General features: G+C 43.8%; 1 protein-coding gene across 20 annotated transcripts in view; it reads left to right on the top strand.

Annotated features, from left to right (window-relative positions):
* The window catches only part of svila (supervillin a), a 339,560-nt gene that overhangs the window by 263,790 nt on the left and 57,548 nt on the right, over positions 1–18,222 (top strand). For all 20 annotated transcript variants that reach the window (XM_087987490.1, XM_087987491.1, XM_087987489.1 and 17 more), the window contains one exon: positions 8,745–8,892. In XM_087987490.1, coding sequence (XP_087843616.1) covers positions 8,745–8,892 — 148 coding nt within the window. The remainder of the gene's footprint in view (positions 1–8,744; positions 8,893–18,222) is intronic.

The raw sequence follows: 18,222 nt of genomic DNA on the forward strand, positions 1-18,222 counted from the left end.
ACACTTTCTCTGCACCGTCTCCAAAGTGTCCACATCCTTTTGGTAATGTGGCAACCAAAACTGTACACCATATTCTAAATGTGGCCGAACCAATGTCTTGTACAATGTTAACTTGACTTGCCAGCTTTTATACTCAATGCCCTGTCCAATGAAGGCAAGCATACTATATGCCTTCTTGACCACTCTATCCACCTGTGCAGCAACCTTCAGGGTACAATGGACCTGAACTCCCAGATCTCTCTGCCCATCAACTTTTCCCAAGGCTCTTCCGTTCATTGTATAATTCGCTCGAGAATTAGTCTTGCCAAAATGCATCACCTCACATATTTGTCTGGATTAAAAACCATCTGCCACTCTTCCGCCCAACTCTCCAGTCTGTCAGAGAATACAGGAGGATATAGATAGTCTCTTATGCTTTCTGCTACTCCACCAATCTCCGTGTCATCTGGAAACTTGCTGATCATACCAACAGTGCCCTCTTCCAGATCATTTATGTATATTACAAACAACAGTGGCCCCAACACTGAGCCCTGTGGAACACCACTGGTCACCTTTCTCCATTTCGAGAAACTCCCTTTAACTACTACTCTCTGTCTCCTGTTGCTCAATCAGTTCTTTATCCACCTAGTTAGAACACCCTGCACACCATGTGACTTCACTATGTTTGTCAATAATGTCATTTATCATGATATGTGCATTAACAATGAGACTGATGCCTGAGATTTCCAAAATGAATGCTATTATCTTCATTCTATACTATTGAGCAATTTTAATTACTAGAACCAGGAAGAAAATGTTCATCTGTAATTCGCATGATAAAATGACAATGAGTTATAACTTTGAGAAAGAGTTGTACCATTAGGAAGTTTCATAGCAAACCAGTTACAAGGAGTTCTATTAAGCTCCTTTCTTTTTCCAATCTTTGTTACTTCCTTAAGTAGTAGTTTAGGTACATACATTTAGTTTTGAAATAAGATTGCGTGGAAATCCTGAATTAACATTATAGGATAGTCATTGATGCAGTACGGCTTTGAAGCCAGGTGTTAAACTTTATTAGATTTTTGGTTTTGTTAACTCCGAAAAGCAAGTGTCTCTAACGTCACTTGATATGTTCTTTAGAAAAAGTCATAAATAAAACTTTATTGCAATCTTTGAAGAATAACTTTTTCTTAAAGAAAACCTTCAGTTAGTTCTGCTGGAAGCATTTATTCTTCAAACGTGTTTCCTTGTTCAATTCAAAGATTAAATTTTGTGCCCAAATTTGTAGGCTTAGTAACCTTTCTCGCATTCTCAGACAACCCATGTTACACTATGTTTGGAAATGTTTTTAGAATTTGCTTTCTTTTACATATTTATAAAATCCTAGACAATGTTCAATATGATGCATAATCTCAACAATTTTAGATAAATTAAAGGATAAAGGCAGTCTTCTATATATATATATATAGTTTTGCAGACAGAAGATTATTGAAAAGCAAAATTGTAACTTCAGGTCCTCTTTTTTAAACAAAAAGAGTCAGAGAGTTGATAAAAGGAAACAGGAGAAGGGGAGAAATATCAAACAGGTATTTTCTCTGTCCTTGATATAGCAGACTGATAGAACTTGCCCAAAATACTTGAAAATCAAGAGGCAAAACGGAGGAAGGAAATTAAAGCAATGACTATCATCGGTTAAAAGGTCCTAGGAAAACCATTACATTGGAAAAGCCAAAAACTCCAGGACTGGCTATTAACATATTCCATGCAATGGCTGCAGAGATTTTAGAAATGTTGGTTATACTCCTGCAAAATTCCAAAAATACAGGAAATTTCCAGTGGATTGTGAAATAGCAAATGTAACACGATTATTCAAGAGGAGGAGGAGATGGAAAGCAGAAGCTGTAAGCCAGTGAACCTAACAAATGCCATGGAGAAATTGCTAGAAACATTATTAAGATGTTAAAGCATGATGCTTAGAAAACCATAATCTGGGAACAGGCAGCATCCGCATGGTTTTTGAAAGGCAAATGTGGTCAACGTTTTTGTATTCTTTGAGAAAGCAAGGTGGATAAAGGGGACTCTGTAAATGATGTATTCTTCGATTGACAAAGGTGTAACAGCTAAATGGTGTATGTGGCAACATATTAACATGGATTAAGGAACGGTTAATCAATCAAAATGGGGTGAAAGATTCATAGAGTCGTACAGCATGGAAACAGACCCTTCAGTCCAACTAGTCCAGGCCGACCATGTTTCCAAACTAAATGAGTCCTGCTTGCCCTCCAAATCTTTCCTATTCAAGAACTTATCCAAAAGTCTTTTGAACATTATAATTGTACCTTTCAGGGACAGCACGGTGGCTCAGTGGTTAGCACTGCTGCCTCACAGCACCAGGGTCCCAGGTTCGATTCCAGTCTTGGGCGACTGTCTGTGTGGAGACAGTCTCCACATTCTCCCCGTGTCTGCATGGGTTTCCTCCGGGTGTTCCGGGCCCACAGTCCAAAGATGTGCCGGTCAGGTGAATTGGCCACGCTAAATTGCCCATAGTGTTAGGTGCATTCGTCAGAGGGAAATGGGTCTGGGTGGGTTAATCTTCAGAGGGTCGGTGTGGACTGGTTGGGCCAAAGGGCTTGTTTCCACACTGTAGGGAATCTAATCTTGTATCTTAAAAAAACTTTTGCAATATTATGTTTCTAGCTAGCTTACTCTCATATTTTATATTCTCTCTCACCTCATTGCTTTTTTCGTTTTCCTCTGCTGGCTTTTAAAGACTTCTCAAACCTCTGGTTCCCCATTAATCTTCAGGTTGTCTCATCCTCCCCGGAATATGTTTCTTCTTCCTTGGGATGAATTTCAGTTGTGCCTCCTGAATTTTCTCCAGAAACTCCTGCCATTGCTGCTCCACCATCTTCCCTGCTAGGTTTCCCTTCCAATCAACTCTGGCTAGCTACTGCCTCATATCTTTATAGTTACCTTTACTCAATTGGAATACCGTTACATCTGATTCCCCCATCTCCCTCTCAAACTGCAGGGTGAATTCTATCATATTATGGTCAGTACCCCCGAAGGGGTCATTCACCTTAAGCTCCCTAATCAAGCCTGCCTCATTACACATCACTAAGTCTAGAATTGCTTGTTCCCTAGTGGGCTCTATCAGAAGCTGCTCCAAAAAAGCTCATAGACATTCCACAAATTCCTTTGTTTTTCAGGATCTGCTACAACCTGTTTTCTCAGTCAACATGCATATAGAAGTCCCCGTGATTATTGTAATATTGCCTTTCTTATAAGCCTGTTCTATCTCCAAATTTATTTCCCACATTCTGACTACAGCTCGAAGGCCTGTACATAACTCCCATCAAGCTCTTCTTCCCTTTGGGATTCTTCAACTCTACCCATTCAGATTCTGTGCCTTCCTAAATCATTTCTTGCTATCGATTTAATTTCATTTTGTACTAACAAGAAAACTTAGCCTCCTGTACCTATCTTACTGTCCTTTCGATGGGATGCATATCCTTGGATATTTAGTTCCCAGCCCTGAACCCCTTGTGATCTCTGCAATGCTCACAACATCATACCTACCAGTGTCAAGCTGTTCTACATGCTTATTTATCTTGCTTCATATACTGTGTGCATTTCAGCACAATACCTTCAGTCCTGCATTGACCACCTTTTTATATTCGTCCCCTTATCTGCCATGCATGAAGTTCAATTCATGACCCTCTAACCAATTACTTGCTCTGGAGACATTAACAACCTGTCCTGAGTCCTCCCTCTTTTTAACTTCCCTATAATTTGCTGTGGTTCTGTTCGCCGAGCTGGAAGTTTTTGTTGCAAACGTTTCGTCCCCTGTCTAGGTGACATCCTCAGTGCTTGGGAGCCTCCTGTGAAGCGCTTCTGTGGTGTTTCCTCCGGCATTTATAGTGGCCTGCCCCTGCCGCTTCCGGTTGTCAGTTTCAGCTGTCCGCTGTAGTGGCCGGTATATTGGGTCCAGGTCAATGTGTTTGTTGATGGACATCAACAAACACATTGACCTGGACCCAATATACCGGCCACTACAGCGGACAGCTGAAACTGACAACCGGAAGCGGCAGGGGCAGGCCACTATAAATGCCGGAGGAAACACCACAGAAGCGCTTCACAGGAGGCTCCCAAGCACTGAGGATGTCACCTAGACAGGGGACGAAACGTTTGCAACAAAAACTTCCAGCTCGGCGAACAGAACCACAGCAACGAGCACCCGAGCTACAAATCTTCTCACAAACTTTGAATCCCTATAATTTTCCATGCAACTGCATTGACCTACCCACCATTTAAGTTAAAGTCCAATCCACAGCTTTATTTCTGTGATTCACCAGGACTCTGGTCTCAGCATGATTCAGGTGGAGCCAATTCCATCAGAACAGCTCCCTCCTTTCCCAGTACTGGTGCCAATGTCCCATGAATTTGAACCCATTTCTCCCACACCAGTTTTTGAGTCCTAGATTTATCTCTTTAATCTTGTTGATCCTGTGCCAATTAGCTTGTGACTCATCTAGTGATCCAGAGATTTTTATCCTTTTGTTTCTGCTTTTTAGTTTTGCCCCTAATTGCTCCCACAGAAGAATCTCTTTCCTCTTTCTGCCTGTATCTTTGTTACCTATGTGAACCATGGCAACTGGATCTTTCCCCTCCCACTCCAAGTTCCTCTGCAATCCAAATAAGAGATCCTGAACCTTGGCACCAGGCAACAACTCAGCCTTCGGGGATCTCAATCCTGGCCACAGAGAAGAGCAACTATTCCCCTGACTCTACTATCCCCGATTACAACTACATTTCTCTTTTCTCCCCTCTCCTGAATGCTCCCTGTGTCATGGTGCTATGGTCAATTTATTCATCCTCCCTCCATCCCTCGCATTCATCCACACAGGGAGCAATAATCTCAACCTTTTAAACAAGCTCAAAGGCTGAGGCTCCTTCAGCTCTACTTTCTGGATCCCTCTACCTGCCTCACTCATATCACACGTTCCTGGCCCTGACCACTGACCAAATTCAATGTAGTTAATCTAAGGGGTGTGACTGCCTCCTGAAACACAGTATCAAGATAACTCTCCTCCCTCGTTTCGCAGTGTTCAAAGCTTAGACTCCAGCTCAGCGCCCCTGAGCCAGAGTTCCACATGCAACCAACACTAACTACAGATGTGATCACTATGAACCACATTTGATTTGATTTGTTTTATTATTGTCAGATGAATCGAGATACAGTGAAAAGTATTGTTTTGTGGGCTATACAGGCAAATCGTACCTTACATAAGTATATCAGAGTAATAGAACAGAATGCAGAATATAATGTTATCGCTATAGAGAAGGAACAAGGAAAGGTTAACTCTAAAATATGAGAGGTCTGTTCATAAGTTTGATACTAGTAGGGAAGAAGCTGTTCTTGAATCTGTTGGTACGTGTTTTCAAACTTTTGTATCATCTGCCTGGTGGAAGGGTGTGGACCACCAACTCCCATATCATGCAGGTATAACACATCGCCTGGCCCAGCATCTCTATTTTAATTACCTAGTTCTTCATTTGGTTTTTAAAATCCTACTGGCCTTTTATCTTGTATTCTGTAAATGTTTGACCTATGTACCTTTAATCTGAAAGTAATCTAGAATAGATTGTCAAATTAGCAGCTATAACCAACTAATGAACTTCAGGTTTTTCTATGATGTCACCTTTGTTTTGTGCTGAGCCCCTGATCCAAGGCTTCAATTTATCCTGTTAAATAACAGCCTTACAAACTACAATCTGAAACGTTAAATACAAAGCACCTCTTCCCCTTTCACCAAATTCCAATAGTGCCTCCAAAGGCCCTGAACTATATATCTGCTCAGGCTGTGTCCTACTCTGGCTGTGGTCTCTCCTTCCTGACTGTGGGAAGCTTACTGATCTATTTACTGTTTAAAGAAAGAAAGAATGAAGAACTCAGTGGCATGAATTGCAAAAGTTAGTACACAGATACAGCAAACCATTAGGAGGGCAAATGGAATATTGCTATATATTAAGGAAAATGGAATAGACAAGTCGGGGAATTTACTGCAGGTGTACAGAGTCTTACCAAGACTACATTTGTTTTTTAATATTCTTTGAGATGTGATCTAATATTTGGTGCATGTCCTTAATTGCTCTTGAACAGAGTGGCATTCTAGACCCTTTGAGTTCGATTAAATGTGAACCATATTGCTGTGCATCTGGAGTCACCTGCAGGCCAAAGCAGTTAAGGGTGGCAAATTTCCTTCTGCCAAATGATTTCCTTCCCTAAAGGATATCACAACATTTATTTATGTATTCATTGTCACCTATACAAAGACTAACTTTTATTACTTGAATTTAAATTCCACCAACTGCTATCGTGGTAGTTGAACCCTTCTCCCCAGAATGTTAAACAACCAATATCAAAGAACTGTGGGTACTGGAAATCTGAAACAAACAGAACCCTTCTGAAGAAAGGTCAGTGTATGCAAAATGGTAACTTTGCTTTCTCGCCATAGATGCTGCCAGACCTACTCCGTTTTTCCAGCAATTTTTATTTTTGTCTCCAGAGAATTAGGCTGGCTCTGTGACGTGACCATAGCACTGCCTACAGTTTTGGGTTTCGTTCTTGGAAAAAAATACAATTGCATTAAAGCAGTTCAGAGAAAATTCACTCGGCTCACTCCTGGGATGAATAACTTTAAACTGAGGAGGTGTTGACCTAGTGGTATTATGGATGGACTGTTGATCCAGAAAAACAGCTAAAGTTCTGGGGACCCAGCTTCAAACGCCACCGTGGAAGATGATGGAATTTGAATTTTGTTTTTTAAAAAAAAATCTGAAATTAAGAATCTATTGGCAACCATGAAACCATTGTTGTTTATTGGAAAAGCCCGTTTGGCTCATTAACATCCTTCAGGGATGGAAATCTGCCATCCTAACCTGGTCTAGCCTACGTGTGACTCTAGACCCACAGTGATATGGTTGACTCTGAACTGACCTCTGAAATAGCTAAGCAAGCCACTCAGTTTTAGGGCAGCTGGGAATGGGCAATAAATGCTGGCTGGGCAGCAATGCCACTACCCACGAGTGAATTAAAAAAGCTTATTGTCAAAGTGGGGAGAAGTGGTCTTAGTTCCTGTTAAACCTATTTATAAGCCAACCCTCAGGCTGCTAAATTCAATGACTTGCTGAGTTTTCAAGATGCATTTGACTTTTTGTATAATGTTAAATAGATATATGTAGTCATACAAATTGCAATAATTTCAGTCAATTACATTGCTATTATTACTACCCTGTAATTTACATGTGTGCTTTAACTTCAACTCTATCATTCAGGATATAAATATTAAGTTATTTATTAAGTTCTGGACAACCAGGCCAAACAGAACAGCATATGCCAGAGTACTGTTCTAGCAATGTGCAGATTTTTGCATACACATGGCCTCACCTGGCCATTTAAACATCTATAAATGTATTAATTAAAACACTTTAGCGCAGAACCACATCTTCGATGGTATCTTGTTTTAACTATTTCTTAGGTTGCTTATGAGTTGTTGACTCTGAGAGTAGGCTGAACCATTTCGATGTGATAATGGAAATGGAAGGATTCTGAGAGCTTTTTTAAAGCAGTAAATACAAAGCTGCCAAAAGAACATAGTCCCTGTCAGTAAATATTGAGGAATGGGAAAGTTGAGAAAGGGAAAGAGCGAAGGGAGATAAAAAAACTTAAGCATTATTTGGAAAAAAAAGGTGAAAAATGATATCACTTTCCATCTTTTCTGAATATATTGAATGAGAAAAGCTCCATGTTCAGTGTTTGGTGCAGAAATTTCCTGCAGTTCCCAAAAGGGGTGTTATGCATGAGATATACTGACTAAAATATTTGCTGGATTGTCATCGAGACGTTAGTGTTTTAAAGAGGGCACTCAATTTATTAATAAACATTCCTTATTACATTGCAGAATTTGTAAGTCATGATGTGAGGACAGCACAAACCTATAGCAACAAAATTGTAGGTGCACTGATTCTACTTCCTGATTGTATACAAATGAGCTATTTATTTTAATTTCTACGCTGATAGTTGGGTTTACGTCACGACAAAATTTTAAATCATGTTAGACAACTAATCAGTGTGCAAATGTTATGATTTACATAAACTGCTTGATCATTAGTGCACTAACGCTTGTTAACAACAGCTGAAGGAATGTGTTGCGTCATGTAGATGAAGTAACCTATTCTACTGTCAGATTTATACCAATGTATTGATGCACAATGGGACTTCCATGTCATTCCTCTGCTCACACAAGAGCTGGTTTCAAAACACATTTGTTCTTGTTACTCTTGTCTGTTAATCAATATCTAAAATATGTATTCAAAACAAAACTAGAGGCTTCTTTTGAAGGTTTGGAGATATTGTGAAAAGTATGTAAATACTGACATAGCGACATAACTACTATCAGCTGAACACCAGCTGTTTCCTACATTGGTTAAGTGGGCATGGAAAGTTATTTGGAATTTTGCATTATGTCAACTAGACCAATCTCTTGATAAAGTTGGCAATAAATTACAGATTAATAGTGTTGTACAACATTCACTTCAAACTTCATCTATTTATTTGCAGCACTTTGTTTGGGTTAAAATCCAAAGTTGTGTATAAATTGTATAATAACTGTCATCTTCAATTTGACAAATCTGTCAAGCATTAGAAGCACAAAACATTGCAATCCTTTTGACCCTTAAAATATCTATTGTGATTAAACCAGAGGCCAACAGATGATGTTGAAGCACAAATGACAATAGAAGAAAGGAAACAGCTGATAAGTGCACGGGAAGAGGCCTGGAAGACTCGGGGCAGAGGAGCGTGCAATGATTCCAATCAATTTACTGTAGCTGGAAGGATGGTGAAGAAAGGTCAGTTGCTTCCTGACACTGAACAAAGAAAGTGCTAGCACTTATGTAGCACTTTTCATAACCTCCAAGTATAAAGCAAGGTATTTCACAATCAATGAAGCATTGCTGAGCTGTAATCACTTTTTTTTTAACGTCAGAAATCCAGCTGCCAATTTTCAGAAAATTGCAAGTTGTATTTACAGTTGCTACAGTTTTTATTTAAAGCAAGACTGATAAAGAAATTTGTCCAACAAATTCATCTAGAAGAACTCTGAAGTCTGCTATTATTTCATCAAATTGTTTATTGATCATTGCACAATTTTTTGTTGCCCCCACATTAGAAAAATACAATTAGATTAGATTAGATTACTTACAGTGTGGAAACAGGCCCTTCGGCCCAATAAGTCCACACCGCCCCGCCGAAGCGCAACCCACCCATAACCCTACATTTACCCGGGGAGAACGTGCAAACTCCACACAGTCAGTCACCTGAGGTGGGAATTGAACCCGGGTCTCTGGCACTGTGAGGGAGCAGTGCTAACCACTGTGCCACCGTGCCGCCCAACATTCACTTCAAACTTCATCTATTTATTTGCAGCACTTTGTTTGGTTGTTGGTCACTCTGAGTAAAGAGCAAAATCCTGTTAGTCCCAAATTTGTCTTGACAGGTTTTTTCATACATCCTGTTTTTGTAACCTGGTTGTTTAATTTGAAGCCCACTCCTTTTCTTCCTGTGCACAGTATTTTACACCTTAACAATTTAAGCATCATCTGTACTTGCCTACAATATAAAGTGACTTCACTTCAGAGTTCTTTGGAGAAGCTGTGAAATGTATACCTTTAGTTCAAGTTTCTTTGTATCTTTTCCTCCTGGAATTATTCTGTTCATTTTATGATTTCCTTTGCCTTAACTCATTTTATAGTTTGTGGTAGGCCTCCTGGTTAGATCCTGTCTATAGATTTGACAATTCTGCATTCATTCTCTCTTAATGTCAATCAATATGACATGCTTTGAAGAAACCTAAAAGTAAGTTTCCTCCTGTAACAAAACTCTCCAGCAAGTACCACTGGTTCCTCCTTTTATCCATTTCTGAATTTGTTCTTTCTCTAGTCTCTCCCATTCTGACCACCTGCACCTCTCACTTTCTGTCCCAATCTCACTGACACAGCCATTATCTGTTTTGACTACTGTCTCCACTTCAATGCTTTTGTCTTCCAACTCCTAACTTCAAGGTAATTTCCCTGAAAAGGGAAATGTACTATAAACAATTACAGATTGCCCCAGGTTGACAAAGGAGATAGAAATTAAGGTAAAGAAGAAGTGTGCTTATTGATAGATGGCAGGTCAAAAATACCAAGAGGAATATGAAAAGTTCAGAAAGGAGGTGCAATAGAAATTAGAGAACCAAAAGTGGATTATAAGAAAAGACAACAACCAACATAAATGGGAAATCAAAGTTTTCTATAGACATGTAAATGGCAAAAGAGTGGTAAAAAGCAGAATAGGGCTGTTTGAAAAGGGGATTGGCAAATGGAAGAAAAGTTCAAAAGAATACTTTGCATCTGTCTTTAACAAGGAAGCAGGAGCTGCCCAGGCCATGGTGACAGAGACATGGTCTCTAGAACAATTCAAATCTGATAAGAAGTGGTGGATAGACTGTTGGTGCTTAAGTTGACAAGACACCAAGACCAGATGAGATGCATCCACGCATATTGAAGGAAGTGAGTGGAAGGGGAACTGATCGTTCAGTCTTCCTATGCTAAGCCAAGGTCCAAAAGACTGTAGAATTGCAAACATCATGCCCTTGATCAAAATTGATTGTAAGGATGAGCCCAGCAATTACAAACCAGTTGATTTAACTTCACTGATGGGGAACCTTTTAGAAACCGTAATTCAAGGCAGAATTAATAAACATATGGAACGCCTAACATATATTTCGAAATATAAAATCATGTTTAACTAATTTGCTGGAGTATTTTGTACAGAAATATAAAGGATCGGTGAGAGTAATGCTGTTAATTGGTGTTCATGGACTTCCAAAGGCTTTTGGTACAATGCCACAGAACTGACTTGTGAGGGAAGTTATAGGATCATGGAACAGAAGAAACATTAGCAACGTGGATACAAAATTGGTTGAGGAATAGGAAACAGAAATTAGTAGTCAATGGATAATTCTCCGGTGGCGTTACCCAGGGATGGGTTTTGGGACACATGCTTTGCCTCATTTTATATTAATGGTCTAGGTTTCCATGTGTAAGAGTCAATATCAAAGTTTGCAGGTGATACAAAACTTGGAAACATTGTAAACTGAGGACACAGACTGCAAAAGGACACAGACAAGTTGGTGAAGTGAGTGAATAGATAGCAAGGGAAGCTCAATGCAGAGAGGTGTGAGATGATGCATTGTGGTAGGAAGGACATATTTACTGGAATGGTTACATGGGATGAGAAAAGTCAGTTATGAGAAAACTTCGGGCATAAGCCCTTCTTCAGAAATGAGGCTGGTGTGCCAAGCGGGCTGAGATAAAAGATGGGGGGGGGGGGGTTGGGGGAGGGGTGCTGGGAATACGATAGGTGGAAGGAGGTGAGTGTGAGGGTGATAGGCCGGAGAGGGGGTGGGGGCGGAGAGGTCGGGAAGAAGATTGCAGGTCAAGAGGACGGTGCTGAATCCGGGGGTTGGGACTGAGATCAGGTGGGGGCAGGGCAAATGAGGAAGCTGGAGAAATCTACATTCATCCCATGTGATTGGAGTGAGACGCTCTTCCTCCAGGCGTCATGTGGCCAGGGTCTGGTGATGGAGGTGGCCAAGGACCTGCATGTCCTTGGCGGAATGGGAGGGGGAGTTAAAGTGTTCAGCCACTGGGCGATTGGGTTGGTTGGTGTGGGTGTCCCAGAGGTGTTCCCTGAAACAGTCCACAAGTAGGCGGCATGTCTCCCCAATGTAGAGGAGATCACATCTGGTGCAGCAGATACAGTAAATGATGTGTGTGAAGGTGCAGGTGAATTTGCGACGGATATGGAAGGATCCATTGGGTCCTTGGAGGGAGGTGAGGGGGGAGGTGTGGGCGCAAGTTTTGCACTTTTTGCAGTTGGAGGGAAAGGTGCCGGGGGTGGGGGTGTGGACCTAAAAAGAGAATCGTGGAGGGAGTGGTCTCTCCGGAACGCTGATAGGGGTGGGGAGGGAAATATATCCCTGGTGGTGGGGTCTGTTTGGAGGTGGCGGAAATGACGGAGGATGATACGATGTATCCAGAGGTTGGTGGGGTGGAAGGTGAGGACCAGTGGGGTTCTGTCCTGATGACGATTGGAGGGGCAGAATTCAAGGACGGAGGTGCGGGAAGTGGAGGAGATGCAGTGGAGAGCATCGCCGATCACGTCTGGGGGGGAAATTGCGATCTTTGAAGAAGGAAGCCATTTGGGCTGTTCGGTAGTGGAATTGGTCCTTCTGGGAGCAGATGCGGTGGAGGTGAAGGAATTGGGAATATGGGATGGCGTTTTTACAGGGGACAAGGTGGGAGGAGGTGTAATCTAGGTAGCTGTGAGAGTCGGTCGGTTTGTAGTAAATGTCTGTGTTTAGTCGGTCACCCGAGATAGAAATGGAGAGGTCTAGGAAGGGGAGGGAGGAGTCTGAGACGGTCCAGATAAATTTGAGGTTGGGATGGAAAGTGTTAGTAAAGTGGATGAACTGTTCAACCTCCTCGTGGGAACACGAGGTAGCGCCAATACAATCATCATTGTAGCGGAGGAAAAGATTGGGGGTGGTGCTAGTGTAGCTGCGGAAGATGAACTGTTCCACATATCTGACAAAGAGGCAGGCATAGCTGGGGCCCATGCGGGTGCCCATGGCTACGCCTTTGGTTTGGAGGAAGTGGGAGCATTGGAAGGATAAGTTGTTAAGAGTGAGGACCAGTTCAGTCAGTCGAAGGAGGGTGTCAGTGGAAGAGTACTGGTTGGATCGGCGGGAGAGGAAGAAGCGGAGGGCTTGGAGGCCTTAGTGATGGGGGATGGAAGTGTATACGGACTGGATGTCCATCGTGAAGATAAGGGGTTGGGGCCAGGGAAGCGAAAATCATGGAGAAGGTGGAGGGCGTGGATGGTGTCCCGAACGTAGGTGGGGATTCTTGGACTAAGGGGGACAGGACAGTGTCGAGGTATGCAGAGATGAGTTCGGTGGGGCAGAAGCAAGCTGAGACAATGGGTCGGCCGGGGCAGTCGGGTTTGCGGCTTTTGGGCAGGAGGTAGAAACGGGCGGTGCGGGGTTGTGGGACTATGAGGTTGGAGGCGGTGGATGGGAGATCTCCCGAGGTGATGAGGTTATGGATGATCTGGGAGATGATGGTTTGGTGGTGGGAGGTGGGGTCATGGTCAAGGGGGCAATAGGAGGAGGTGTGCATGAGTTGGCGTCTATCTTCAGCGGTGTAAAGATCGGTGCGCCAAACTACCACTGCGCCTCCTTTGTCTGCCAGTTTGATGGTGAGCCCTCCGCTTCTTCCTCTCACGCCAACTCAACCAGTACCCTTCCACTGACACCCTCCTTCAACTGACTGAACTGGTCCTTACTCTGAACAACTTCTCTTTCCAATCCTCCCACTTCCTCCAAACCAAAGGAGTAGCCATGGGCACCGGCATGGGCCCCAGCTATGCCTGCCTCTTCGTCGGATATGTGGAACAGTCCATCTTCCGCAGCTACACTGGCACCACCCCCAACCTTTTCCTCCGCTACATCGATGATTGTATTGCCGCTACCTCGTGCTCCCACAAGGAGGTTGAACAGTTCATCCACTTTACTAACACTTTCCATCCCGACCTCAAATTTACCTGGACCGTCTCAGACTCCTCCCTCCCCTTCCTAGTCCTCTCCATTTCTATCTCAGGCGACCGACTCAACACAGACATTTAATACAAACCAACCGACTCCCACAGCTACCTAGGTTACATCTCCTCTCACCCTGCCCCCTGTAAAAACGCCATCCCATATTCCCAATTCCTTCGCTTCCGCCGCATCTGCTCCCAGGAGGACCAATTCCACTACCGAACAGCCCAAACAGCTTCCTTCCTCAAAGATCGCAATTTCCCCTCCAATGTGATCGACGATACTCTCCGCCGCATCTCCTCCACTTCCCTCACCTACATCCTTAAACCCCACTGTCCAATCACCATCAGGACAGAACCCCACTAGTCCTCACCTTCCAACCCACCAACCTCCGGATACATCGTATCATCCTCATTTCCGCCACCTCCAAACAGACCCCACCACCAGGGATATATTTCCTTCCCCACCCCTATCAGCGTTCCGGAGACACCACTCCCTCTGCGACTCCCTCATCAAGTCCACACCCCTCCACCAACCCAACCTCCACTCCCGGCACCTTCCCCTCCAACTGCAAGAAGTGCAAAATTTGCGCCCACACCTCCCCCCTCACCTCCCTTCAAGGCCCCAATGTATCCTTCCATATCCGTTGCAAATTCACCTGCACCTCCACACACATCATTTACTGTATCCACTGCACCCGATGTGGTCTCCTCTACATTGGGGAGACATGCCGCCTACTTGCGGAATGTTTCAGGGAACACCTCTGGGACACCCGCACCAACCAACCCAACCGCCCCGTGGCTGAACACTTTAACTCCCCCTCCCACTCCGCCAAGGACATGCAGGTCTTTGGCCTCCTCCATCGCCAGACCCTGGCCACATGACGCCTGGAGGAAAAGCGCCTCATCTTCTGCCTAGGAGCCCTCACACGGGATGAATGTGGTTTTCTCCAGCTTCCTCATTTCCCCTCCCCCCACCTTATCTCAGTCCCAACCCCCGGATTCAGCACTGCCCTCTTGACCTGCAATCTTCTTCCCGACCTCTCCGCCCCCACCCCCTCTCCGGCCTATCACCCTCACACTCACCTCCTTCCACCTATCGTATTCCCAGCACCCCTCCCCCAAATTCCCCCCACCCCCACCTTTTATCTTAGCCTGCTTGGCACACCCTCCTCATTCCTGAATAAGGGCTTATGCCCAAAACGTCGATTCTCCTGGTCCTCGGATGCTGCCTGGCCTGCTGCGCTTTTCCAGCGCCACACTTTTCAACTCTGGTCTCCAGCATCTGCAGCCCTCACTTTCTCCTATAAGGAAACTTCTTCAGGATCAGGTTTGGAAAGCACTGCCTGGAAGGGTGGTGGAGGCTGGTTTTGCTGAGACATTCAACAGGACGTTAGATAAGAACAAAGAAAATTTACAGCCCAGGAAAATTTACGGCCCTCCAAGCCTTTGCCAATCCAAATTCACTGTCTAAACCTATTGCCCAATTCCTAAGCGTCTGTATCCCTCTGCTCCCCACCTACTCACACGTCTGTCCAGGTGCACCTTAAATGGATCTGCCTCTACTGCCTCTGCAGGCAACGCGTTCTAGGCGCTTTCCATCCTCTCTCTAAAGTATTTTCCGCATGCATCACCCTTAAACTTTTGTCCTCTCACCTTTAACACGTGACCTCTCATTATTGAATCCCTCACTCTGGGAAAAACCTAACTCTGTCCACCGTGTCTATACCCTTCATGATTTTGTAGACCTCCATCAGATCTCCCCTCAATCTCCTTTTTTCTAATGAAAACAATCCTAACCTACTCAACTTCTCTTCATATTTAGCACCTTGCATACCAGGCAACGTCCTTGTAAACCTTCTCTGCACTCTCTCCAAACCGTCCACATCCTTTTGGTAATGTGGCAACCAGAACTGTACACAGTATTCTAAATGCAGCCGAACCAAAATCTTTGTACAATTTTCACATGACCTGCCAGCTCTTCTACTGAATACCCCGTCCGATGAAGGCAAGTATGCTATATGCCTTCTTGACCACTCTATCCACCTGTGCAGCAACCTTCAGGGTACAATAGACCTGAACTCCCAGATCTCTCAGCTCATCAACTTTTCCCAAGGCTCTTCCATTTACAATATAGTTTGCTCTAGAATTAGACTTCCCAAAATGCATACCTCACATTTGCCCAGATTGAACTCCATCTGCCACTTCTCTGCCCAACTCTCCAGTCCATCTATGTTCTCCTGTATTCTCTGACAGTCCCCTATGCTTTCTGCTACTCCACCAATCTTCATGTCATCTGCAAACTTACTGATCAGACCCTCTTCCAGATCATTTGTGTATATCACAAATAACAGTGGCCCCAACACTGATCCCTGTGGAACACCACTGGTCACCTTTCTCCATTTTGAGAATCTCCCTTCCACTACTATTCTCTGTCTCCTGTTGCTCAACCAGTTCTTTATCCACCTGGCTAGAACACCCTGCACACCATGTGACTTCACTTTCTCCATTAGTTTACCACGGGGAACCTTATCAAATGCCTTACTAAAGTCCATGTATATGACATCTACAGCCCTTCCTTCACCCATCAACTTGGTCACTTCCTCAAGTTAGTACGGCACAATCTCTCCCGCACAAAACCATTGGGCTTATCAGTGATAGGCAACTTCTCTTCCAAATATAAATAGATCCCATCCCTCAGGACCTTCTCCAGCAACTTTCCCACCACTGACGTCAGGCTCACTATCTGTAGTTACCCGGAATATCCCTACTACCCATCTTGTACAGGGGACAACATTAGCAACTCTCCAGTCCTCTGGCATTTCATCTGTGTTTAAGGATGCTACAAAGTTATGTATCAATACCCCTCTCGTCTCCCTCAGCAACCTGGGATAGATCCCATCCGGTCCTGGGGATTTGTCCACCTTAATATCCTTAAGCCTATCCTACACACCCTCCCTTCTTATGTCGACGTGATGTAGAGTAAACAAACTTTGACCTCTCATCTGAACATTCGTCATGTCCCTTTCCTCAGTGAACACTGATGTAAAGTAATCACCCATTTTCTCAGGTTCGACACACAACCTTCCTTCCTTATCCTTTAGTGGACCTACCCTTTCTCTAGTTACCCTGTTGCTTCTTATATATGAATAAAAGGCTGTGGGAATCTCCTTAATTCTGCTCGCTAAAGTTATTTAATGACCCCTTTTAGCCAGTTTGATTCCTCGTTTGGTTCTACTCTCCTGATAATCCTCAAGTCTGTTGTGTTCATAGCTGCCTGGACCTTATGTACACTTCCCTTTTCCTCTTGGCTCATTGCACAATTTCTCCCATCATCCACGATTCACGAATCCTGCCTTTCCTATCCCTTGTTTTCAAAGTGCAGGATAGGCATGTCCCTATCTTCAACCTATCTTTGAACGCCTCCCACATATCAAATGTAGACTTCCCTTCAAATAGCTGCCCCCAATCCACATTTCCCAACTCCTGCCAAATTTTGATATAATTGGCCTTGGCCCAGTTTAGTACTCTTCCCTTCGGATCACTCGCATCTTTGTCTACGAGTATTCTAAAACTTAGAATTGTGGTCACTGTTCCCAAAGAAACCCCACTGCAACTTCTGTCACCTTGTCTGGCTCATTCCCCAAGACCAGGTCCAATATGGCCCCTTCCCTGGTTGGACTATTGACATACTGCTCTTGAAAACTTTCCTGGATGCTCCTTACAAATTCTGCCTCATCCAGACCTCTAACACTAAGTATATCCCAGTCTATGTTAGGAAAATTGAAATCTCCCATTGCCACCACCCTGTTGCCTCTACATCTTTCCATAACCTGTTTACCTATTTGTTCTTCTACCTCACGCTCACTGTTGGGAGGCCTGTAGTACAGCCCCAACAATGTAACTGCATCCTTCTTATTCCTCAACTCTACCCATAATGCCTCACTGTGCAAGCCCTCTATAGTGTCCTCCTTTAGCACAGCCAAGATATCATCCCTGATCAGCAATGCAACTCCTCCCCTCACCCCCTGGCTTCAGATAGCTGCTCCTTCATCACCTGATGAAGGAGCAGTGCTTCAAAAGCTAGTGCTTCCAAATAAACCTGTTGGACTATAACCAGGTGTTGTGTGATTTTTAACTTTGTACACCTCAGTCCAACACCAGCATCTCCAAATCATGTCTATATCCTGGAACATTTAGTAGCCAATCATGCCCTTCCTTCAGCCAAGTCTCTGTGATCACAATAACGTCATACTCCCAGGCACCAATCCAAGCCCTAAGTTCGTCTGCCTTACCCACTATACTCCTTGCATTAAAGCATTTGCACTTCAGACCACCAGTTCTTTTGTACTCACCTGCTCTCTGCCTACTCTTCTCCTTGGTAATGCTGACTTCATGATCCTGTTCCTTACAATCTCTAATTTCTACCTCACTGTCTACTAGTCTTCTCTTCTGGTTTCCAACCCCCTCCCCAATAGCAGTAGCAAAAACTCCCCCAAGGACATTAGTTCCAGTCTGGTTCAGGTGTTGACCATCAA

Source organism: Chiloscyllium plagiosum, unplaced genomic scaffold (assembly GCF_037043375.1).
Source record: "Chiloscyllium plagiosum isolate Xiang-an unplaced genomic scaffold, Cpla_swu_hap1 HiC_scaffold_5, whole genome shotgun sequence".
Taxonomy (NCBI): domain Eukaryota; kingdom Metazoa; phylum Chordata; class Chondrichthyes; order Orectolobiformes; family Hemiscylliidae; genus Chiloscyllium; species Chiloscyllium plagiosum.